General features: G+C 44.3%; 1 protein-coding gene and 1 long non-coding RNA gene across 6 annotated transcripts in view; one reads left to right on the top strand and one right to left on the bottom strand.

Annotated features, from left to right (window-relative positions):
- The window catches only part of LOC309373641, a 102,523-nt gene that overhangs the window by 51,253 nt on the left and 25,035 nt on the right, over positions 1–26,235 (bottom strand). The gene's annotated exons all lie outside the window — the stretch shown is intronic.
- The window catches only part of MTA1 (metastasis associated 1), a 72,777-nt gene that overhangs the window by 42,879 nt on the left and 3,663 nt on the right, over positions 1–26,235 (top strand). For 2 of the 5 annotated variants that reach the window (XM_081917813.1, XM_081917814.1), the window contains 7 exons: positions 745–860; positions 4,384–4,535; positions 4,671–4,860; positions 6,154–6,243; positions 7,680–7,832; positions 10,396–10,431; positions 18,276–18,307. In XM_081917813.1, the coding sequence (XP_081773939.1) occupies positions 745–860; positions 4,384–4,535; positions 4,671–4,860; positions 6,154–6,243; positions 7,680–7,832; positions 10,396–10,431; positions 18,276–18,307 (769 nt within the window). Of the gene's footprint in view, positions 1–744; positions 861–4,383; positions 4,536–4,670; positions 4,861–6,153; positions 6,244–7,679; positions 7,833–10,395; positions 10,432–18,084; positions 18,155–18,275; positions 18,308–26,235 lie in introns of all 5 variants that reach the window. The other 3 variants (XR_014170071.1, XM_081917815.1, XM_081917816.1) reach the window with 3 other exon arrangements.

Raw genomic sequence — 26,235 nt, 5'->3', positions numbered from 1 at the left:
TGCATTTATTTATATCCCACTCTTCAGAACACAAATCTTTCCAGGCCAGGTTATAGGAAACATTAAACAATTTTTTAAAAAAGCACAAATAATGAAAGCCAATAGAATCATTTCTAAAGTTCAATTGATAGTAGAACTCCTGGAAGGGAGGATATTTGCAATTTGTGAAGAACAAATAAAGTTTGATAAAAATAAACAAATGTGATACATTGTTTTGCTGAGATGTAGATGAAAATTCAATAATGCCTGTGGAACTTTAAACCATGCCTGTGCAAGTTTAAACTGCATGTATAGCTTTTAGACACCTGTTACTTCTCAGTTATGTAGTTCTTGAACCCTTTAGCACTAATAGATTTGACTGGGGGATTGACAGTTTCATTTGGCAGAAGAGGAGGGGGACTGGGTACACTACATTCTTCTCTAAGTTAGTGAAAATATTTTATATTAGAACTACTGTATTAGAAATGGGAGATGCTCAATATTTATTTACCATGTCTGAAGTATCAGAAGGTTGCTTGTTCCTTTGGTTGTTGGCATTCGTCTGTCTCAGGAGACAGTGGAAGTGTGTGCCTTAGGTGGTGAAGTCAACCCATTGGAGAGTTACAGCACCTGCTGTGGCTGTATAGGCCGATAACAGGAGAGACATGTTTTGTTGCAGCGGGGGCAGGTGACGGCGTCTGGTGGTGCTGATGGCATTTCTTCCCATAAACTAACCACCCATTTCCTGTTTTTCATTTCTTTAAGCAACAAGCCAAATCCCAACCAGATTAATGTCAATAATATCAAGCCAGGAGTGGTAAATGGTACAGGAGTTCAGGCACAGAACACGGGAACAGGACGAGCCTGCGAAAGCTGCTACAGTAAGTGATTTGTGAATGTGTGCAAGAAAAAGAAGCCCGTGAGGGGATGCAAGTCCAGTCTTATGTGCCCTTGTCTTTTTAGAGTAGACACATACAGTCGTACCTTGGAAGTCGAACAGAATCTGTTCCAGAAATCTGTTTGACTTCCAAAACGTTTGGAAACCAAAATGCGGCTTCTGATTGGCTGCAGGAAGCTCCTGCAGCCAATCGGAAGCCGCAGAAGCCCCATTGGACGTTCAGGTTCCAAAGAAAGTTCGCAAACCGGAACACTCACTTCTAGGTTTATGGCGTCCGGGAGCCAAAACGTCCGAATACCAAGGTGTTTGGGATCCAAGGTACGACTGTATTTTAAATCTGTGACTCAGGGCCAAACACTTACCACCTCCCCTCTTGTCCTGCTTCCTGGAGAAGCCTGGCTTGTTGACTGTGCCACGTTGCTAAGAGAAGCACCACTAGGAAGTGGTTGTATGATATGGGGCTGGTCCTATCACCATGTCCCCTGGCATCATTTGGTGCAGTAATGGAGGAGACTAAGGACAGGGGGGTTTCCATCTGAAGCCAGGAGAAAGACCACACTCAGACATCCCAGAAGGAAGAGGAAGCGGAAGATGCTAGAATCCCAGCATATCTATACCCTCAAAGCAAGCCTGGCAGGTGCAGATTCCTCTGAGGGAGAGCATATGGAGATTTCTAAATCTGACATATCTGGGACCTGAACTGAACTGGCAACCCTTATCACAGAATAGGTAAAGGTAAAGGGACCCCTGACCATTAGGTCCAGTCGTGACTGACTCTGGGGTTGCGGCGTTCATCTCGCTTTATTGGCTGAGGCAGCCGGCCATGTGGCCAGCATGACTAAGCCACTTCTGGTGAGCCGCAGTGCATGGAAACGCCGTTTACCTTCCCGTCAGAGCGGTATCTATTTATCTACTTGCACTTTGACGTGCTTTCGAACTGCTAGGTTGGCAAGAGCTGGGACCGAACAACGGGAGCTCACCCCGTTGCGGGGATTCGAACCGCCGACCTTCTGATCGGCAAGTCCTAGGCTCTGTGGTTTAACCCACAGCGCCACCCGTGTCCCATTAGTATGACAGAATACTATCAAGCTATTGATAATGAGAGGATACTGAATGAAAAGGAGGTGTTACTTAGGAGCAAAGCTTTGGCATAATTTGGCATAATTTCTTAACTTGTTTAGTTTCATTTATATGTATTTCTTAACCTAGAGTGGATCACAAAGTGCCCACTGGGGAATACATATTCTAAATCAGTAGGGCTTGGTCAAAATTGGGTCAGGAGTGGACAGACAGTTCAAACAATGTTTAACTTGACAAACAAGCACAATACTCCTGCTTTTGTTTCGTGAAGAATCCTTCTGCTCCCCTTTCTCACTCCCTTTTGCTGAGGAGCTATAGCAGGCTTTTGACCTCTGTACATGAGATTCTCAGGTCAGGGTTCCTTACTCCATTGCCCAGGCTAGACACTGAAACATTTCCCAGCCCATCGTCCCATTTTATACCATGGGGTGGATTTTAAAAAGAAAGGAAAAGTATCCCATCTCTAATGCTCTCAAATGCTCACTCTTGTCATAGAGCAGCTAGGTAAAGGTAAAGGTACCCCTGCCCGTACGGGCCAGTCTTGACAGACTCTGGGGTTGTGCGCCCATCTCACTTAAGAGGCCAGGGGCCAGCGCTGTCCGGAGACACTTCCGGGTCACATGGCCAGCGTGACATCGCTGCTCTGGCGAGCCAGAGCCGCACACGGAAACGCCGTTTACCTTCCCGCCAGTAAGCGGTCCCTATTTATCTACTTGCACCCGGAGGTGCTTTCGAACTGCTAGGTTGGCAGGCGCTGGGACCGAGCAACGGGAGCGCACCCCGCCGCAGGGATTCGAACCGCCGACCTTTCGATCGGCAAGTCCTAGGCGCTGAGGCTTTAACCCACAGCGCCACCTGTGTCCCAATCATAGAGCAGCTAGTCCAGGTTTAAAAAAAACCACAGCCAAAACCACACCCATTGTGTCACTGCTGAATTATTTGCTTCATTGATAATAATCTGAGGTGATAGATGCGCCTTTAGAAGTAATACTGATTTATCCCAGCACACACCTTCCAGACGGTGGTGCCACGACTCCACAGTGAACATTGCCTTCAAATCATAAAATTGGTGCAATTATCTTGCAAATAATTATTAATGGGATGGTTGCTCACCTTCTTTTCTTATCTCGCCAGTACTATGAAATAGCTTCTAATCTCTTTATATATACCAGTTTGCTGAGTAAACTCACAAGGCGAGTAGTGCTAAGAAGGTAATCTTCCAGAGCATTATGCTAAAAATAGGGCAGTACTATGGAGACCGCACTTTCTCACTTCTTGTTTTGAAAGTCAGTAATCCTTTTTTGTTATTAAAAAGGAAGCACTGCAGAAAACATTGTTCTTTGTTTCACATAATGAAGCTGTGTGTTTACTGGTCTTGACTGGTTCTTCTAGTTTTCGTAGAAGATTGAGCCATAAATTTATTTGCTAGACTGCTGCAGCTACACAACGCAGTGCCACAAAGTCTGCCCAGCTTTCCATGTAGCCGTGGGAATAATAATAATAATAATAATAATAATAATAATAGTAAATCATTTCTACCCTGCCCATCTGCCTGAGTTTCCCCAGTCACTCTGGGCGGCTCCCAATCAAGTGTTAAAAACAGTACAGCATTAAATATTAAAAACTTCCATAAACAGGGCTGCCTTCAGATGTCTTTTGAAAATAGGATAGCTGCTTATTTCCTTGACGTCTGATGGGAGGGCGTTCCACAGGGCGGGCGCCACTACTAAGAAGGCCCTCTGCCTAGTTCCCTGTAACCTCACTTCTTGCAACGAGGGAACCGCCAGAAGGCCCTCGGCGCTGGGAAGAGCCTTCTGAAGACCAATGCAGTTTGTCCTGCAGGTATGGGGGGGAGGAGTATTGCTAGTCAACCCAGGAAAGATGCAGATGGCACAGATTGAGCAAAAACACTTGCAGAAACTGATCCCCATTTCCAGAACAAGCTTAAACGTATCATTTTCTAAATGTGCTATTAAAATTTAGATTTTAGCATGTTTCTGAACATGGCAAAGTACTTTTCCTATTATAACACAAAAGTGAGCCTTTATTGCCATATACAGTGGTACCTCAGGTTACATACACTTCAGGTTACATACGCTTCAGGTTACAGACTCCACTAACCCAGAAATAGTGCTTCAGGTTAAGAACTTTGCTTCAGGATGAGAACAGAAATTGTGCTCCGGCGGCGCGGCGGCAGCAGGAGGCCCCATTAGCTAAAGTGGTGCTTCAGGTTAAGAACAGTTTCAGGTTAAGTAGGGACCTCCGGAATGAATAAAGTACTTAACCTGAGGTACCACTGTACTGTAAAAGCAAGTTGCTGTCATATATTGGAAAGCTAGGTTGTTTATCTTTGGCAGTGGCCAAGAGTCTCAACAGATATGGCATGCAAAGGAGTCCTAATTGATATTTGCTTTTGCTGTTCCCAGTGACGCAATCTCACCAGTGGTATTCTTGGGGTCCCCCGAACATGCAATGTCGTCTGTGTGCATCTTGCTGGACCTACTGGAAGAAATACGGAGGCTTGAAAATGCCAACACGGCTAGATGGAGAACGGCCGGGGCCAAATCGAAACAATTTGGTAGGCACATTCACCATATTCAGTTAGTAAATCAATCCGCAGTTCACCACTGTGGTTCCTTAGGCCAAAAACAAAAAGATGAGGCAAGGTCTAAGGTGAACCAAGGTTCCTCCTCACAAATTTTCCTTTTCCCAGAGTCCTCACAGTGGACCCTTAAGGAACAATGGGAGCCCCAAGTTTGCCATGAAAACGCGACAAGCTTTCTATCTCCATACTACAAAGCTGACCAGGCTGGCCAGACGATTATGCAGGGACATCTTGCGTCCGTGGCACGCGGCACGGCACCCTCATATGCCTATCAACAGTGGAGCAATCAAAGCTGAATGTGAGTCTTTCTCTTCATAATTGCATGATGTCAGCTTACACGCCTGACAAGAGCTTATGCTATCAGAATTGTGGTAGGAGTTGAGTTGAGTTGAGGGAAATGGGATCTAAAGAAATCAGGCAAACTCTCTGACTTACTTGACCTCTCTATGGTTGAGAGCAACTGGGGTAGCAGAAGGAAGAAAAATGGGGTCGGTGGAAGAAGATTGGAAGAAATTTAAAGATTATTTACAGAAACATTGTAAAATTAATGAATGTTAGAAGGATGTTGGAATGAAGTTATGTGGTTTTAGCAGAAATGTTATAAAGGATTAAGTAAAAATAGACTGTTAATTGGTGAAAGGAGGGAAAGTAAAGTTAGATTATATCAAGATAAATTATAGGACAAAAACTGGGAAAGATGGAAAGGATTTGCTGAAATAGCTAACCGAGCTGGAACACAAAAAAGGGAGGTGTGAGGAGGTCAAGGAAACAATCAAATGAAAGATAAGTTATGGGAATGTTCGTGGTGTTTTTAATTGTTTCTATTTTTTGTTTCCCCCCCCCCTTTCTCCTTATTGTGATGTGTTGTTTTGTTTTTGCTTAATTTGGTCTTTTTTCTTTTTGTACCCCTTAAAACTTTAATAAATATTACTTTTTTTAAAAAAAGAAGGAAGAAAAATGGGGGAGAGAGTAAAATAGCTTGTCAAACCGTTATAATGCTATCATATGCTCACAATTGGCGCTGGCAGCCGTGTTTCACAGCAGTGAAAGATCGGGGGGTGGGTGAAGAAAACCCTCAGTTTGTCCTCACCAAGCCTGCAGAGAGCCAGTGTGGTGTAGTGGTTAAGAGCGGTGGACTCGTAATCTGGGGAACCGGGTTCGATTCCCCGCTCCTCCACCTGCAGCTGCTGGGTGACCTTGGGCCAGTCACACTTCTCTGAAGTCTCTCAGCCCCACTCACCTCACAGAGTGTTTGTTGTGGGGCAGGAAGGGAAAGGAGAATGTAAGCCGCTTTGAGACTTCTTCGGGTAGTGATAAAGCGGGATATCAAATCCAAACTCCTCTTCTTCTTCTTCTAAAAGTACATTGCAAGCTGGGCAAGAGTACTTTTGTTAAGGGCTGGGAATATACTCCCAACATTGTGATTCAGGCCTAATTTGTATTAAATATTATTTTTTGTGCATTCCTTTTGTGGATTTCCTTTACATTGAAATGCTTCAGAAAACTCTGGCTTTGGTGTCAAGAAGGCTGTCTGTTAGGTTTTTTTGTTGGCATGTAAATGAAGTCTTATTTGTTCCAATATTGTCTTCAGGTGCATCTCGTTTACCAGAAGCTTCAGAAGATTTGTTGCTATTAAAACATGTTGTCAGAAAACCTTTAGAAGCAGTACTTCGGTATCTAGGTAAATAGACTGCTGACTCCTATACATGCATTTTGGTGACTTCAAGTATAATATTATTCGCTAGCAAAAAGTGCCATATTTGACAGGCAGAAGAGGGTTAACCCAGTGTCCCTTCCCATGCTACTAACTCTGTTCCACCAGCTAATTCTGCCCACACCACAACATTGGCCCTAACTTTAATTTTCTCCATAGGAATAAACGACATTTCGCTTGTACTGTATGGGAGAAAGTCATGGGATGCCCATAATATATAGATTGCACCTTACCACTATTGATCCCAGTCACTAAGCCAGCAGCCCTTGTTTGAATGTTCCCTGGGTTGATGCTTTTTCTTGCTCATGATAGATGGAACAGAATGTGAGGATATAAATACAGTGGTGCCTCGCAAGACGAAATTAATTCGTTCCGCAAGTCTTTTCGTCTTGCGAGTTTTTCGTCTTGCGAAGCACGGTTTCCCATAGGAATGCATTGAAAATCAATTAATGCGTTCCTATGGAAACCGCCTTCAGACCAGGTCCGGGGACAGTCTGTCCCCCGACTTCTTCTGAAGGCCGGCGGGGGCGAAAGTCTTTGCTTCCCCCCCGCCTGCCTTCCTGGGAGAGCGGAGAAGCAGCGCTGCCTTCCCGGGGGCTTTTTAAATCGCGATTTAAAAGCCCCCGGACGGCTTTTGAAGGCAGGCGGGGGGGAGCAAAGACTTTTGCCCCCCGCCCGCCTTCAGAAGAGGTCCTCTTCTGAAGGCCGGCGGGGGGCAAAAGTCTTTGCTCCCCCCCGCCTGCCTTCAAAAGCCGTCCGGGATAGCGGGAAGCGCTTCCCTGCTATCCCGGACCGCTTTAAAAATGCTGGCAGTGGGGAGCAAAGCCTTTCGGCCCCCACCGGCCTTCCTGGACCTCTTCTGAAGGCCGGAGGGGGGGGGAAGGCTTTGCTCCCCACCGCCAGCATTTAAAAGAGGTCCCCGGAGATTTCCCTATGGGCTTTCTTCTTGCAAAGCAAAAATTCGTTTTGCGAAGCGCCTCCAAAATGGAAAACCCTTTCGTCTAGTGGGTTTTTCGTCTTGCGAGGCGTTCGTCTTGCGGGGCACCACTGTATCATACAAATTGAAGGATATAAGTGACAATGAGAGAGAGAGAACCACAGGCAAAGAAACACAGATCTTGGAAGGACACCCTTGTTTTCAAAAGCTTTATTTCTCTCCTTAATATCTGCACATGAGGATGTCTCTTTCTTGGCCTACGTGTCTGCGCTGCTTCTAAGGCAACTGTAGGGTCTGAATCCTGATTCAGCCTCTCTCACCTGCATACATATTTTGTTCTTTTTTAAAAATGTGGCACCCCTCTTCTTCCTGCTTTATTCATGACTGGGTCAGAGTTGGGTTTAAACAAAGGAGTCTGCCACTGTCCTTTGTAATATGCTCCTAATACGCTGTTCTCACCATACAGAATCTCACCCCTGCTCTCTGAAACCTGATCCTGCTAAGAGTTTGTCTGGCTCCCTCAACAGTGTGCCTTGTGCTAAGTTTACGCCAGTGATTAACAATGGATCTCCAACGATCTTGGGGAAAAGAAACTACGAACAACAAAATGGGATGGATGGTAAGTATTTTCTGGTGCTAACGTGTTGCCAGTGTTTGCAGGTTAATTTTTAAGTCTGCAGGACTAATTGTCTTGGTGGCTTTTCATTTTCAGTGTTGCTAATACTGCTTTTGTCAGAACTGTTTAAAACTTATTTTCTGTTTGAAAAACGTGTTCTTCCCATTTGCTATTGCCAGATAGTGCTTTAGAGCTTTCCTCTTTTTGAATATATAGAAATAGCTATAGGACAACTCCTGTGTTTTATCCACCCTTAAATATCATGGCTTCTGATCTTTAAAATCTAGCCTAGGATTGTTTAATTCATCAGAGAAAAAACAAGGTTAGTAGTGTGGAGAAAGCGAGCACCCAGCACATTTAGACTTCATTGTGCTGATAGTAGTTGAGAATCCTTTTCTCTGCTGGAAAAAATGTGTTGCTTTTAACTATATACAATTTGCCTTAACCAAAATATGAAGGTGGGAAGAAACTTATGTCTAGAACAATGTCCCACAAAACATGGAGTACTGACTCCTTTACACAAACATAAATGTGCCTCCCCTTATTCGCTGGTGGGTGCTTTTAGGTGTTACAGAGCAGATGCATGAGAATGCTCTGGCCAAACAGGCTTGAGTGGCCAGGATTGCTTGGCCAGACACCCAAAGGGGGCCTTAGGTATGTAATACGCGGAACACTTTTTGTAGGTTTGACTAGTGTTGAACATTGCGAATGCTTGAAAGTAATCTGCAATAGTTCTAAGAGAAATACTGTAGTGGACTCTGCCCTGACGTGCAGCAGGGGGGTGGGGGGAGATGCCACGGATAGCAATTTTAATGTGTAAGTTTGTTACATTGATTGATTGATTTATAGATTGATGAATCACTTGATAAAACTGATTGCTAAAACACCCCAAAACTATTTAACATCCAAAACCTATATTAAATCAAGTCCGAGTCCAATACAGACTAGGATAAAAAACTCCTTAAAAACTTCGTTGAAAAAGTTAGCTATCCAATGGAATGTGCTAAAAGGATTGACATCAGTATAGCATAGCGAAGCAAAATTCAGCTGAATTCTTTTCACAGAATTGTAGAGTTGGAAATGTTGGGATACTGCCAGGGAGACACTGGATTAGATGACCCTCAGGGGTCCTTTCCTGTTAGGATAGGACCCCTGAGGGTCATCTAATCCAGTGTTTCCCAACCTTGGGCCTCCAGATGTTTTTGGCCTACAACTCCCATCATCCCTAGCTAGCAAGACCAGTGGTCAGGGATGATGGGAATTGTAGTTCAAAAACAGCTGGAGGCCCAAGGTTGGGAAACACTGACAACGCCCTGCAACGCAGGAATCTCAGCTGAAGCATCCCTGACAGATGACCATCCAACCTCTGCTTAAAAACCTTCAAGGAAGGAGAGTCCATCACCCTCCCAAGGGAGACCATTCCACTGTCAGATAGCTTTTACTGTCAGAAAGTTTTTCCTGATGTGTAGTTGGAATTTCCTTTCTTGTACCTTGAAGCCACTGGTTTGGATCATACCCTCCAGAGCAGGAGGAAATCTTGCTCCATCTTCCACGTGACAGCCCTCTAGATATTTGAAGATGGCTATCCTGTCTCCTCCCAGTCTCCTCTTTTCCAGGCTAAACAGACCCAACTCCCTCAACTGTCCCTCATAAGGCTTGGTTCACAGACCCTTGATCTTCTTGGTCGCCCTCCTCTGCAACTCTCACCACAAAATTTCCAGTTACAGTGGTGCCTCGCAAGACGAAATTAATTCGTTCCGCGAGTCTTTTCGTCTTGCACGGTTTTTCGTCTTGCGAAGCATGGTCAGTCGCAACTGCACCTCTTCAAGCGGTTTTAAGAAAAAAGGAAACAAACTCACAAGTCGTTTTCGTCTTGCGAAGCAAGCCCATAGGGAAAATCGTCTTGCGAAGCAACTCAAAAAACGAAAAACCCTTTCGTCTTGCGCATTTTTCGTCTTGCGAGGCATTCGTCTTGCGAGGTACCACTGTACTTAAGAATGTGGAAGGACGCAGGTGGTGCTGTGGTCTAAACCCCTGAGCCTCTTCGGCTTGCCAATTGGAAGGTCAGAGGTTCAAATCCCCACGATGGGGTGAGCTCCCATTGCTCAGTCCCTGCTCCTGCCCAACTAGCAGTTTGAAAGCACGACAGAGTGCAAGTAGATAAATAGGTATCGCTCCGGCGGGAAGGTAAATGGCGTTTCTGTGCGCTGGTCTGGTTTTGCCAGAAGCGGCTTAGTCATGCTGGCCACATGACCCGGAAAAACTGCAGACAAACATCGGCTCCCTTGGCCAGTAAAGTGAGATGAGTGCTGCAAATCCAGATTCGTTTGCGACTGACTTAACTGTCAGGGGTCCTTTACTTTTACCTTTAAGATTGTGGAAGTTGTTGAACGTTTCCCCCCCCCAACCATACAACCATATCTTCTATCTTAGATGTGCTATCCTGTTAATTTTTTTTGACAAAGCAAGCAAACACCTGCACAGATAACATGTCATTTGTTTAAATTAAGCTTGTGAAATAATGCAAATCTGATTGTTGATCTTTATGTCCACTGTGTTCTACCAGGCCCCGTGAAGAAGCGCCTTTTGATGCCAAGCAAGGGTAAGATTACGGAGTTGTTCTCGGCTTGTGCTTGGACAGTGTAACCTTTTCTCGATTCATCCGCTGACTTTTCAAGTTTGCTTCTTTGTGCTTGTGTCCACCCATTTCGTATTGTGTGTACATGTTGTTTTTGTGACTTCTAAATACATCGCCTCCCTTCATAGTTTCCCATGTGGTATTAACCCACCATTATCAGTTTAACTGCAGCTGATAAAAATATCCCGATTTAGCAACCCTTCTGACGTATGTTTGAGTTTTGGAAGGTCTCTAGAGGAAGGGTTTTTCATGATTAGAGAGCGGCCACCAAATCCTTCGCTGTACACAACCTTTTGCACAGAGGTGGGGAACTGTTTTTTTGACTGAGGGCCACATTGCCCCAGTTGAAAGCTGTTGGGGGCCTGACCTAGATCCAAAGTGGACAGGGCCAGACACGGGCATTATCACATGCTGCTTACACACAACTAAATGTGTACACGCACATGCAATCTTAACATATGCACAGACATGCACAGTTAATACAGGGCTGCATCTTCTCCCCTGCTCCTACTACAGATTTTTTAAAACCCTCCTACTGAAGCCAAGAGGAGTCCCCCCCCCCCTAAATATGAAGCAGTGGGGTCTAAATGTAAAGCCTAAATGTGGAGCAGGGTGGAGAGGGCGGTTGCAGATGCAGAGATAAAGTTTAACCCTTCCTTACCCAGCTGCAACTTTCCCAGTGCTGCCTCTCACTTAAACAACAATGGTAGGTTTTTAAAAGCCTGACTGTGGTGCCAAGATAAGGAGGCTTTGGGCTGTATCTGGCACACAAGACTGGTCGTTCATCACTCCTGCTGTAGTTTCTTGGGCGATGTGGTAGCTTCAGGCAGCAGTGATATTTTCTGAGGTGTGCAAGGCCAAAATTATTTAAGACTTTATAGGTGCAGCTTGAATTTTGTCCAGAAGAAAACCTGTATAGGTGGAATTCTGCCTTGGGTGACTGTTCTGAGCAAAAGGGTGAGATGTACATTTCAAAATAAAGAGTCTCGCAGGAGGATAGTCCATTCTAGTCTGTTGCAGGACAGCTTAGCAAATGCACTAAAGCACCAGCTGCCATGGATTCCAGTGTACTTCGTCTGCTGCATGAAGATTCATCCTCAGCTGGCAGGAAGATGTGCATATAGGTGTAGAAAAAATGTACAAAAAGTATAGTAAGCATTAATTAAGCTTCCATTCTTAACAGCTTTAATCAGCAACTAAGCTGTCATTCCTTGGTGACTCATTTTGGTATGTGCTTCAGAAGAAGTCTTCATTTCTTTCTATCAAGAGTGTGTGGTGGTAGTTGCCAGTTGTCAAGAGCAAGCAGTACGAAGTGTAATTGTTTTTGCCAATAGGCAGCGTATGGCATAATTGCAGCCCGATGATGCAGTAGCCCTATAAGGCCGAGAAATGCATTGACTAGGAAAGGGATTGCTTCTCACTTTAGGTTGGAATAGAATACACTCATCATGATTACCTTATTCAGGCCTCGATTCTGTTTCACTGACTAAATGAAGAGGGAGGTGAACAAGGTCTCATAGAATCATAGAACTGGAGAGCTGGAAGGGACCCCAAGGGTCATCTCGTCCAACCCACTGCAATGCAGAAATCTCCGCTAAAGCATCCAACCTCTGCTTGAAAACCTCCAAGGAAGGAGAGCCCACCACCTTCTGAAGGAAGTCCGTTCCACTGTTGAACAGCTCTTATCATCAGAAAATTCTTCCTGGTGTGTAGTCGGAATCTCATTTCTTGTAACTTGAATCCATTGGTTCAGGTCCTACCCTCCAGAGCAGGAGAAAACAAGTTCACTCTTCTATGAAAGCCAGTGTGGTGTAGTGGTTAAGAGCGGTAGACTCGTAATCTGGTGAACCGGGTTCGTGTCTCTGCTCCTCCACATGCAGCTGCTGGGTGACCTTGGGCTAGTCACACTTCTTTGAAGTCTCTCAGCCTCACTCACCTCACAAAGTGTTTGTTGTGGGGGAGGAAGGGAAAGGAGAATGTTAGCCGCTTTGAGACTCCTTCGGGTAGTGATAAAGCGGGATATCAAATCCAAACTCTTCTTCTCCTCTTCTTCTATGTGACAGCCCTTGAGATATTTGAAGATGACTGTCCCATCTCCTCTCAATCTCCTCTTATCTTATCTTTAATTGCATAAACTCATTTTTTAAACTTTAGCCACCTTTTGTGCGGGAGGGATATGCAACTCAACATTATTTTTAAAAGAATTAATTAGAAATTTATGCGCACGCACAGTATCACAAAATATCAATCGCACAGAGGAATAGCGCTAAAATAATAAAACGGAAAGAGCAATCAATTAAATTCTTTGAGCAGGTGTCTCTTTGACATCTGAAGGCCTTGGTCCAAGTTCCACGATCGAAGAAGATACCGTGGGCATCTACTAGGAGCAGAGAAGTTATTCAAGTTTTATTCTTTACAGTAATAGATCCATGCTTGATGGACTTTGGGAGGTCATTTTGCATTGTGGGGGCCTTACAAAAAAAGGAGCTAGCTCCTAGTAGCTGCTCACCATTGATTCCTCAGCCGTGGATGGTAAACGGACCTACGGGAGAGAATATTTGAATGAGAGATCCTTAAGATACAGTGGTGCCTCGCAAGACGAAAAGAATCCGTTCCGCGATTCTCTTCGTCTAGCGGTTTTTTCGTCTTGCGAAGCAAGCCCATTGACAGCTTAGCGGATTAGCGCTACAGCGGTCTAGCGGCTTCTAGCGATCAGCTGTTAAGCGGCTTATCAGTGGATCAGCTGATAAGTGGCTTAGCGGCTTAGGAAAGGGGGGGGGAAAGCAAAAAAACCCGCAGGGGACTCGCAAGATTTTTTCGTCTTGCGAAGCAACCCCATAGGGAAATTCGTTTTGCGAAGCGCCTCCAAAACGGAAAACCCTTTCGTCTAGCGGGTTTTCCGTCTTGCGAGGCGTTCGTCTTGCGGGGCACCACTGTACCCAGATGCCAAGTTTAGAGCTTTAAATTTCAAAACTAGAACTTTGAATTGAGTCTCTTTCTAAAGGGTAGTTTCTGATGCCATCTTCATTTAATTTTACTCCTTCCACCATCAAATTTTGTAGTCTAATGCCTTCTGCATATGCTAGGCATGAAATGAGGTTACCTCCAGAAAAAAATGGAGTTTTGTATACTTAAGTGTTGCCACCAGTATGTAAAAAACAGAAAGACCCAAAATGGCCTGACAAAGTTCCCTGTTTCTATAACCAATGGAACATTGAGGGCAGCTGAGTATATTCATTCATTCATTTATTTCATTTATTTTATTAATTTCTATACTGCCCATCATCTGAGGATCACAGGGCGGTTTACAGTATCAGTTGTGGGAAGCCCAGTAACTGAGTTACTGGCAAAACCAGCCCCTCGTAGTCCAACTGATTATAGCAGAAATTGGGGTTTGTCCAGTAGCATAATTTAGGACTAGCCTGTAAGGGAGTGCAAGGGAACACGAGCTGAAAATGCACACTCCCTCCTTGGCAGCAAAGCATAAAGGAAAACAGGAAGCAGCGCAAAAAAAGTTTAAAGTTGGTGGAAGTTTAGCAGCTGGAAGAGGAGGCAAGGGCAGTACAAGATGTTCTGGAACATAATTTGGGGCCATCCCATCCCATCTGGGCAGCAGGATCTACAGGGACGGCACATCTGGCCCCCCAGGGAACGCATTGCCTTTCACCACGGCTGTGGCAGAGGAAGCTGTGATGCTCTTCTTGAAGGCTGGATCTGTGGCCTCTGCTTCTGCCACGCACAGGCGCACCAGCACTGCGGTGGCCATCCTGTGTCCCGTGCCTGAGCTGTGGTGAGATAATTGGGAGAAGGGGCAAGATGGCACTGAGGCTCCAGCCGATACTGGAGCTTAAGCAAGGTGGAAGGTACTGTTACAAGGGAGGAGGAGGCTGCAGCTGAGCGGGGCCAGGATCTATAACTGCGGAGCCTCTTTCCCTTCCCCTCCCAACCAGAAGTGCTGCTTCAGTTCTGAAGACAGATTTTACTTCCACAGTCAAGACAAAGGCTGCCTCTTGGAGAGACTTAGATACGTTCAGCCCGGGGAAGAAATTTGAGCTGCACATTCACTGGCAGGTTTGGGGTAGGGAGAAGAGTCTCAGGTGAAAATCAAAGTTCACAGGGAGATTCATAAGGGGTGAAGCAGTTCTAAGATAGTCTGGTTCCAGGCAGTTTAGGTTTTGATCAGCATTCTGGCTTCGCCTGCATTCAACCGTTTGAGCAATGAGCATTGTCTTTTGCACATGCTTGGGTCTCATACATTGTCTTGTACCTCTCTCTCCTGGGGCCACCAGAAGTCCCTGGATTGTTTTTGTTGATGGATTGTTCTGTACACTCTGAAATGCCGCTCCATTTTTGGAGCAATCCATCAGCACACCAAGAGATGTCAAAATCTGCCCAAGGAACTCTGTTCACGTTGTTTGATCTAGCCACTAGAGGACAACTTGCTTAACACGGAGCTGTAGCGTGTGTGGGTTTATCAGAATGTTGTCCAGGTTGTAAATCGTGAACTGCTGGAACACTTAAGAGGAGTTACAGACGCCTAGCAGCCCAAGTGTGCATTTCAAGTGGCCATAGCAGGTTTGGAAGGCCATTTTTCATTCATCATCATGCTCCTGTGATCTAAATCAGTGTATATGGGGGCAGGATGTAACTGGTCAAAGAACTGTTGGATGAGAGGCAGCCTGTGGTCTTCTTTAGTGTCTGATGCAGAGATGTAATTCTCTGGATCTGCTCTTGCTGCTGGAGATATCCTTGTGTGAGATGCTAAGGATCTGATGAACTCCTCCAGTCCAGAATGGGGCTGTATCACCAGCCAAACACCACAATATAGTGATACATTGGGAGGTTGAAAAATGGAGGAACAAGTTACATTGGCTCCGGCACCTTGTTAATTCTCCTTGACCTCTCAGTTGGCTTTTGATACCATCAGCCATTGTTTCCTTCTGGAGCGGCTGTCTGAGTTGGGGGTAGTGGTTTCCAGTGGTTCTGGTCCTACTTGGATGGTCGTTCCCAGAGGGTGATGCTTGGGGAGTGCTCTTCAGCCCCGTGGAGCCTTCAAGGTGGAGGTCCTCAGGGCTCAATTTTATCCCCCATGCTGTTTAACATCTACATGAAACTGCTGAGAGGGGTTATCTGGAGTTTTGGAGATTGGTATGGCAGTGGTGTTTTCTTGCCTGGATGAGAGCCAATGAAACTCAATCCAGATAGCACTGCGGGTGGTTCCCTAGACCAGATGGCTGGAAGATTGCCTGCTCTTGATGGGGTTTCCCTCTGAAGGAGCAGGTATGTGGCTTGGGGGTCCTCAGTGGTGTTGCATGCCTTCCATCCGCTTTGGCTGGTAGCCCAGCTGCACCCCTGTCTGGACTGGGACAGCCTAAGTTCAGTTTTCTATGCTCTGGTACCATAACCTCTAGGCTGGATTACTGTAATGTGTGACACATAGGGCTGCCTCTGAAGACGGTCCGGAAACTTCAGCTGGTGTAGAACTTGGCAGCCAGGTTGTGTCAGAATCGCCCTTGAGCCAGTGCCACCGGCTGGACTCATCCACTTCAGCCCCGACTGGGCCAGGCGAGCTGGGTAGCACTTCCAGAGACCACCTTCTACACAGGAACAGGTCAAAGTGCTGTGGACTCACAGCTTAGAGTTGTGAGCACCGGATTCACTCCAACAAGAAGACAGTTGCCGCACAGCAGAGTATAGCAGAGTACAGCACAGCATAAACGACTCAGAGAGCAGCTCTGTAGAATATCTTCTTTATTCTATCTATAACTATAATACACAACTATATACAGAGCTAAATGAGGTCGAAACGAAAATGCTGAACTGCACTGAGTATCTGCAGCTGCTCTTATCTATACACACGATCTCTCTCTAACACTCAGTCTCTCTCTCTCTCTTTGATGTAAGGCTGGAGCGGAATAAGTAGAGAGCAGAAACCGCCCCCTCCTCTCTGGAGAATCAGCAGAGAACATCAGCAGATTCTTGGATATGGGAGGGGTGAAATCTCCTCAGGTTGCTCACCAGGGCAAGACATATAACCCCAATCCTAGCCTGACTGCACTGGCTACCAATTAGTTTCCTGGCTGGTTTTGACCTATATAGACTTAAACAGCTCAGGACCACTATACCTCAAGGACTGCCTCTCCCCATATTAACTGACCCGGACCCTGAGATCCTCCTCTGAGGCCCTTCTTCGTGTGCCTTCTCCACATGAGGTCTGGAGGGTGGCAACACAGGAATGGGGTCTTTTCTGCAGTGGCTCCTTGATTGCGGAATGGGGTCTTTTCTGCAGTGGCTCCTTGAATGTTCATCTGGCACATTCGTTATATATATTTAGGTACCAGGCCTTTGGCTGATTAATAATCTACAGCCTTTAAAATGTGTTTATGGGAGGGGGAGTTTTTGTTTTGTTTTAACTATTTATGTTGTGCTTTTATTTTGTGAACCACCCTGAGATCTTTCGATGAAGTGCTGTACAGTGGTACCTCAGGTTACATACACTTCAGGTTACAGACTCCGCTAACCCAGAAATAGTGCTTCAGGTTAAGAACTTTGCTTCAGGATAAGAACAGAAATCGGGCTCCGGCGGCACGGCAGCAGCAGGAGGCCCCATTAGCTAAAGTGGTGCTTCAGGTTAAGAACAGTTTCAGGTTTCAGGTTAAGAACAGAACTACTTCATGGGCCCCCAGAGGCATCTCAGAAGATACAGCGGTACCTCGCAAGACGAAATTGCAAATTTTTCGTCTTGCGAAGCACGGATTACCATAGGAATGCATTGAAAATTCCCATAGGAATGCATTGAAAATCGTTTTCGTCTTGCGAAGCAAGCCCATAGGGAAATTCGTCTTGCGAAGCAACTCAAAAAACGAAAAACTCTTTCGTCTTGTGAGTTTTTCGTCTTACGAGGCATTCGTCTTGCGAGGTACCACTGTACCGTTAGAAAAGGGATGCTGGATTAAATAGATCTTCCATCTGATTCAGAGGTGGGACGGGCGTATATTTGAATCAGTTGGTAGGTTGCTATGTGACTCACAGTAAATTGGCAAGGCTCCCAATAATTTGACAAAAGCAAAAACAGAAAGGCTGCCAGTGAAACCAGGAATAGATTGTTGTGCGAAAGGAATGTGAATTCAGTTCTGGTACTAAACACCTTCCTTATGCCCAAGACACAGACTGAAACACAGTAAAGATTTCTGCTCCACTCCTCAGACTTTTTTTTTTAAGAAATAGGATAATTCTTCACTGATAAACCACATATAAAACTGATTTTATGTCCAACCAAGAGAGGGCAGGAGTTGGATTATTAATTCAGATCCCTCATTTAACGATGCCTCAGAGAGAATGGCTCAATGCCTGCCTCCTTTTGAGGCTGCCTTGCAAATAGCAGGATTTTTCCAATGTTTCCCAGAGGAAAATGTGAGTCTCTGTTAAGCTGAGCTGAGCCAAACCTCAGCATGTCAGATAACTAATGGTAGGCAGGCTGGTTGGTTGGCTGGCCGACCTGCAGGTAAGAAAGCCAACAAGTGCTTTCCTATAACTTCTGCACACTTTCTCCTGCTGCTTTCATTGCCATTAATAAAGATGGACAGTATATTTAAATATTTTTGCAATTATTTTTAGATCACTTAAGGAGCTAATCTCATACATTTACCAAAGAAAGCAAATGTGAAAGCGTTTCCTGTTTTGGAAAGTGAGTCATTTTCAAACATTAGCCATGCTGTTTTTTATTTTTTGTGCTTTCTTTCTTTTTATTTTTCTCTTTGGAAAAGCAATGGTGTCTTACGAGCTCTATTCTCTTTCCTGTTTGTTAGGTCTGCCCAACCACGGACAAACCAGACAAATGGTAAGAGAATGTTCATCTAAAAAAAGATACAGTAAACCACCATCCCAAGCAGAAAGCCCTAAGGCAGGGGTAGCCAATGTCGAGCCCTCCAGTTGTTGCCGGACTACAACTCCCATCAGCCCTAGCCAACACGGTGAATGGTCAGGGATGATAGGAGTTGTAGTGCAACCTCTTGAGGATATATCATTGGCTACCTCTGCTCTTAAGGTGCAGTTCTGCCACTGCTTTTCTTAGCTCTTACTGCATTCTTTTTTTAATTAAAAAATGGCTCTGTATATTAAAACAAGGAAGGAACCAAATAAACAAGGAAGGGACCAAATAAAATGATACACTAAAATGGATAAACACATTTTGTTTGAAAAGATCTTTTTACCTAGAAAACTTGTATGAAAGTGATTGTTGTCAGTGTCTGGGCAAAATATTCAGACCACATATTTTTTGTAAGTTTTGTAAGTTTTTGTAAGTTTTGTAAGTTTGTATTAATTTTTATAAAGTGGGTGGTTCTAATTCTGTGGGGGAGAGGGGGATCTTATCTTTAAAATCAAGGTGACCAAGGCTTTTCTTTCACTAATAATAAAAAGCCTTTCCACCACTTCAAGCAGTGGCAGCCCAGTGTCATTCCTAAGTCGGAATTCCCAGGAAATTATGTTCTGACCTAGAGCTTACTCACCCATAACACTAAGGCAAACCATAAAGGTAAAGGGTAAAGGGACCCCTGACCGTTAGGTCCAGTCGTGTCTGACTCTGAGGTTGCGGTGCTCATCTCGCTTTATTGGCCAAGGGAGCCGGCGTACAGCTTCCGTGTCATGTGGCCGCATGACTAAGCCGCTTCTGGCGAACCAGAGCAGCGCATGGAGACGCCGTTTACCTTCCCGCTGGAGAGGTACCTATTTATCTGCTTGCATTTTGATGTGCTTTCGAACTGCTATGTTGGTAGGAACAGGGACCGAGCAACAGGAGCTCACCCTGTCGCAGGGATTCGAACTGCCAACCTTCTGATCGGCAAGTCCTAGGCTCTGTGGTTTAACCCACAGCACCACCCGCACCCCAAGGCAAACCATGGATTAACACAAATGCACATGTTCACGGCCTCTTTATTCATTCTCCGGTCCTTGCCACTGCTGCATTGCTGTGGACTAAGCTGTGGTTTGATTTAGTGTGTCATCTGAACACCGAACCAGAAATACTAGATGTTTGTTAAAAAGGAGAAAAATACCTAGTATGGATTTGGGTTATTTAATAAAATACTAGAAAGAGGAGATTTGCCTAAATCCTGGAAACCAGACAGAGTAGTTGTGCTGCTCCAACTGAGAAAGGGTTTAGGCTCAGAAAGACCCATAAGCTTAATTAACCAGGAAATCAGCAGTATTGATAGCTAGGCTTAAGTCCATAGCTCATTATTTATCAGAAGAGGAGGCACTTAGCAGATTCTGTGAGGCAGGTGTTAAAATTTATTTGCAGCCAGCAGATCATTATAACATTTTAAACAATGAACAATAACATCAATAAAAAGTCACATTAATACAACTGAATTACACAGAATTATAATACTGAAAAATATATGTATCAAAGCAACCGCAATAGATCAAATAAGGATGGCCATATTAAAAAAACCTTGCAGCTTGTCTCATGACTGACACATTGGAGCCCTGAAGGAAAGTGATCATAAGAGTCAAAGCAGATACAAGGGTTGGGCTGTAAAATAGGATATATTAGGTATCCTAGCCACTTGATAAAAACTACAGGAAAAAAGGACATGAATGCTACCCCAGCATTGTTACAAGGGAAACATCTATTGTTCTATTTTATTGTTTTATTGTATCTGCCGTCTAATAAATTAGAAAGGAGGGCATTCAGCCTTGGCACAGAGAAAGCTTTCCTATAATTCAGGGGAATTTTTTTAGGGGAAGTATGCTAACCCTAATGACTGAGGGGAGCAGGGTCTCTACGCAGTAGTTTTTAGTTTTTTCATAGAATTGTGGAGTTGGAAGAGACCACTAGGGTCATCCAGTCCAACCCTTGGAAGCTCTTGAAAACCTATATCCAAAATCCTCTGATTAACCACTGATTTGGCACCCTTTAGATCCAGGGGTCAGCAAACTTTTTCAGCAAGGGGCCGGTCCACTGTCCCTCAGACCTTGTGGGGGGCCGGACTATATTTGGGTGGGGGGGAATGAACGAATTCCTATGCCCCACAAATAACCCAGAGATGCATTTTAAATAAAAGGACACATTTTACTCACATCATCATCATCATCATCATCATCATCATCAACAACAACAATAATAATTTATTATTTATACCCTGCCCATCCAACAAAATATTAAAATACTGTAATACATCAAACATTAAAAGCTTCCCTAAACAGGGCTGCCTTCAGAAGGGCTGCCTCATGTAAAAACATGCTGATTCCTGGACTGTCCGCAGGCCAGATTTAGAAGGTGATTGGGCCGGATCCAGCCCCTTGACCTTAGTTTGCCTACCCATGCATTAGGTTCATGGTCAACAGGTAAGATGGTTATAGATCTGTTGAGGTGAAGGTGTTAAACAATATTCTCATACGAGGCCAGTATTGGTATTCTCACTGAATGCCTATAAAGACTTTGGCAAGGTGCAATGGCCTTTCTACCTAAACCACTGACTGAGATAAATTTTGGAGCCAAATTTGTTATTGACTATGGTGGTGGAGGTTTTAGGAGAAGCAATTTACAGATCAAAGGAAAAGCTCACAGTGTCGGTATCTTTGCAGAGCCTGCCCTGAGCAAACTGAAAGAGGAAATTAAGGAACCTGAAAATCCTCTGTCGGGATTTTAGCCTCATAGCAGGTCTAGATGCAAACGAAGATAAATCAAATCTGTTTCAGCACCCCACGAGCTGAAGTTGGTGAACTTTGGAAACATTCAGGGCTACAAATACAACAGCATTCTCAAGTTTTAGGGAATAAATCTCATTGTGGGTTTCAAACAGCTGAAAAAAGGAAATAAAATATTGATCCAATAATGGAATAAAGTAACTCTTTCGTAATAGAGGAAGATTCCTGCCACCAAAATTACATTACAGTGGTACCTCGAGTTACAAACACCTCAGGTTACAAACGCTTCAGGTTATAAACTCAGGTAACCTGGAACAGTTGCCTTGAGTTGAGAACTTTGCCCCAGGATGAGAACAGAAATCGTATGCCAGCAGCACAGTGGCAGCAAGAGGCCCCATTAGCGAAAGCTTGCCTCTAGTTAAGAACAGTTTCAGCTTAAGAACGGACCTCCGGAACGAATTAAGTTTGTAACTAGAGGTACCACTGTATTGCCAAAAGTTATTTTCCTGTTTCATACACTACTGATTGAAATTTCCTCTGACAGGCCTTTGCTGCTGTTTTAATTTTTAATTAACCAATTAACAGCCACTTTAATTAGCTGTATTTTTATTTCTAAATGATGTTGTATGTTTTGATGTTGAACACCACCCCAATATTTTGTGATTTTGCGTTATAGACATGCTTTTATAAATAAATAAATAAATAAATTTCTAGGATGTGATTAAAAGTGGAAAGGAAAGCTTATGGAGTTTAGTAATTCTAGCAAAGGGTCCAGATTTTGTGTGTGTGTGTGTGTGTGTGTGAGAGAGAGAGAGAGAGCGAGAGAGAGAGAGAGAGAGAGAGAGAGAGAGAGAGAGAGAGCGATGCATATGAGCTGTGTCCACCTATAACAGTTTACCTGGGATTGGGGAATGATCTCATTTGTTATTAGACAGCAACAATACTGTTGGCAGTTTGGGCAGGACTGCGAAATCACTGCTGACTTTCCACATCAAGCATGAGGTTGTGAGGTACACTCCCTCTAATTCTGTGTAATTTACATTTGTGGCTGGTATCCACAGCACTTTCTCAAAATTTGAAGTGTGTCCACAAGTCCAAAAAGGTTGCCAACCCTTGGAGTATACTACTCAAATGGTTATTAAGCCTAATTTAGAATCATAATTACATCACATGAGTCTCCGTGGAGCTCACTTTCCTTCTTTGAAAACTGTCCCTTTTATGTCTGCTATGCTCTATTCTTTCAAGGATTAAAAATTCCATTTTGAATTCTGGGGAAGGAAGCAATTGATAGGGATTTTACCACTTCTCGTCTCATCATTACTTCCTTTTTCAGACGATCCTCAATCCATGCACATAAATCTCAATATTTGGGCTAGGCTGCACACAGAATCGGAGATCTACATGTGAGGAAGCAACCTATTTCTGAAGCTAGACTAACGGAACTAATGTGAGAAAGGCAAATTGGTTTCAAAAAGTAGCAGACTTTAAACACACAGTATATGCCACAAGTGGAGCATAATGCCCACATACATTATTTGAGCATTGTGTATTTATTCCATGAGGGCCAAGACTGTGTCACCTTTCCAAAGACCCAACCGTTTGAAAACAGTATGGGAATCCATAATAATAATAATAATAATAATAATAATAATAATAATAATATCTTTATTGTCATTGCCCCCTCTCGGGGACAACGAAATTACTTGGCTGCTCCATCCACCCAGGTAGGGCACTCCACACAAAATCAAAACAACTATAAAAACACTAATTAAAACAATACAGTATAATACAGCAAGGAAGATTAGATGACTTTCAAAGTCCAGGCTTCCCATTCAGGGCCGAGATCGCTCTGGAGAGGAGAAGAAGCTGTTCTTAAGACGGCTCGTTCTTGTCTTCATCGTCCTGTATCTCCATCCCGACGGCAGGAGCTCAAAGAGACAGTGACCAGGATGCGATGGATCTTTTACTATGTCCAGTGCCTTCCTATGGCACCTTGTGGCATAAATCTGCTCTAAGGTGGAGAGTGGGCAGCCAACAATGCTCTCTGCTGCCTTAACAACTCTGCACAACCCCATCCTGTCCTGGGTAGTACGGCTTCCGTACCACACACATAAGCCATAAGTGAGCATGCTCTCAATGGCACAGTGATAGAAGGCAAGCAGCAGTTTCTGCGGAAGATGGTTTTTCCTTAGAATTCTCAAAAAGTACAGTCTCTGTATTTGGGTCAAAGCTGGGAGAGAGAAGACTTGGAGCAATCTGCCCATACAAATGGCATCAGCCAGAAATTGGCGCACCGAGCACCTCTGTGAATTTACTTTACATGAATGGCAACATATCTTTTGTGCTGAAGAGGGTATAGAATCGGAGAATCTTTCACTTCTGGGCTTGTCCACTAGGTCAAGCTGTCATTGAGCAAATATTACAGCCAGATCCAATGTTTGCACTCCTTTTCTGAACTCTGACCAACAGTTCTTTCATAATATTTTTGTCTTAATGATGTTAGCTACTACTTGCAGGGACTCCTTGTCCCCCACCTTGCATTTGCGCAGCCTGTTATTCTTAAGTGCAGAACCTTAAGATTTGTCCCTGTTGAAATTTGTGTTGTTAGTTCTGGCCCAGTTCTCTAATCTGTTCTTTTTTGTGTGAATTTGCATTTTATTTATTTGGTAACATTCTTATATTACATCAGTAAACATTGTCATATTACATTACAGGACTTACTATAATATAATTTCCAACATTTATACAAAAATTATATACAAATTTTATATACCTAGAAAGAAAATGAAACAAAAAAGGAAAGAACAAAGAGAAAAAAGAAAAACAACCCCCCCAAAATTAATAATATACATATTAACACACTAGCCTTCCTGTCTATCCCGTTGTATATTCCTTTTTTACAAATGAATGTACTCTTATTATTGTATATTTCTTTACATTTTATCTAATACATTCCTATATCAGTATGCACTCTTAGTCTTATTTCTCAACTCAGTCTCACTCCAACGTCAATCAAATGCTAGCATAGATAGCGAACCTTTGCTGTATTTTTGAACATATGTTTTATATCTATCCCACTTTTCCATAATTTTTTGTTCTGAATTGCCCCTCAGGGTATTTGTTAACTGCTCCATTTCAGCAAATTCTTGTAGCTTGTAATGCCAGTCCGTTATTGTCGGGGCTTCTTCTTCCACCCCTTTGCCACCAAAGTCGAGCTGCGGCCGTTGCATATAAGAACACCTCCCTAAAGGCCTTCGGGATGTCCCTGCCAACAATGCTTAACATCATCTCGAATCCTGACTCTTGTCCTCTGTGGCATTAGTTGCTCCTCTTTTTAAAAGTCTCACTCCTCTCCTACAGGGGGTGTCCCCCCTGGCTCTTCCGACCAATAAGATCTAGAATCAGTTGGCCAGGTTGATTCCCTCTCCCAGGTGGGCATCTATGAAATGTGTTGATGCTGTAATTTCGACACCCAACCGTGTCTTTATTTCCACCAGATTTTAAATCTTCTGTATGTTGCTTATATGCTGAATGGTGTTTGTTTTCTGTGCTGCCGCCTACTTTTATACAGTCAGTAGCACAGGAGTCTCTTAATCTCCGGGTCATAGATTCAAGCCCCAAGTTGGGCAAAAGATTCCTACATTGCAGGGGTTGCGAGAGTCATGGTCCCTTCCAACTCTCAATTCTGTGATTCTATGCCAGGAGGGCACGATGTCTCTATGGTGCTATCTATTCTGTTGCTGCTACTTTTATTCTTTTGCTTTGCTTTGCTTTTCTAAACTGTCCTGGGAACATGATGAAGACATATTGAGTACCTTTCAAACTACAGTGGTGCCTCGCAAGACGAAAAGAATCTGTTCCGCGAGTCTCTTCGTCTTGCGGTTTTTTCATCTTGCGAAGCAAGCCCATTAGCGGATTAGCGCTATTAGCGGCTTAGCGGATCAGCTGATAAGCGGCTTAGCGGATCAGCTGTTAAACAGATCAGCTGATAAGCGGCTTAGCGGATCAGCGGCTTAGCGGACCAGCTGATTAGCGGCTTAGCGGATCAGCTGTTAAGCGGCTTAGCGGATCAGCTGATAAGCGGCTTAGCGGATCAGCGGCTTAGCGGATCAGCTGTTAAGCGGCTTAGCGGATCAGCTGATAAGCGGCTTAGCGGCTTGGGAAAAAGGGGGGGGAAGGAAAAAACCCCCGCAGGAACTCGCAAGACATTTTCGTCTTACGAAGCAAGCCCATTAGCGGATTAGCGCTATTAGCGGCTTAGCGGATCAGCTGTTAAGCGGATCAGCTGATAAGTGGCTTAGCGGATCAGCGGCTTAGCGGATCAGCTATTAAGCGGCTTTGCGGATCAGCTGATAAGTGGCTTAGCGGCTTAGCGGATCAGCTGTTAAGCGGCTTAGCGAATCAGCTGATAAGCAGCTTAGCGGGTCAGCTGATAAGCGGCTTAGCGGCTTGGGGAAAAGGGGGGGGAGGAAAAAAACCCCGCAGGAACTCGCAAGACATTTTCGTCTTGTGAAGCAAGCCCATAGGAAATTTGTTTTGTGAAGCACCTCCAAAGCGGAAAACCCTTTCGTCTAGCGGGTTTTCTGTCTTGCGAGGCATTCGTCTTGCGGGGCACCACTGTACATGAGAGAAAACAGTGTTTTTTCCCCTTCTTCCCATAAATCTCTGCATGCAAGGGAGGCAGGAGGTTATTTTACCACTTCAGCTGTTGGGGATTAGAATTGGTTCACCCTTCTATTGACAGTCTGAGATGGAAGGCGAGGTAGTGCGCCCTTGAATCCAAACAATCTTTCTTGGTGAGCCTACTGGGGTTGGTAGTGTTTGCACACCCAGCAGCCTTTCGTTTATTTTTTCCGTAAGATTTTGTTCAAGCTTTTTCATAAGACAGTCAGATGAAAAAAATAATGTGAATAAAAACAAAAAAAAACAGAGAAAGGGAAAAGAAGATGCAGAGTCCTCTCTCAAAGGTAGCTCTTTAATGCTCGTCACCCACAGATAGTGGTGGACCCTCCCAACATCTCCCCCTCCCTTTATATAGGGTCTCTGCTGTGCTCCAGTACAGTCGGGAGAAATTGGACCCCTCCAACTGCTAACGCTCAACCTCCTGTCAGGGAT

The sequence above is a fragment of the Podarcis melisellensis genome (assembly GCF_964234715.1).
Source record: "Podarcis melisellensis genome assembly, chromosome: 7".
Classification (NCBI taxonomy): Eukaryota; Metazoa; Chordata; class Lepidosauria; order Squamata; family Lacertidae; genus Podarcis; species Podarcis melisellensis.
Note: the sequence above shows the minus strand (reverse complement) of the source record. Positions and strands in the feature narration are given on the sequence as shown.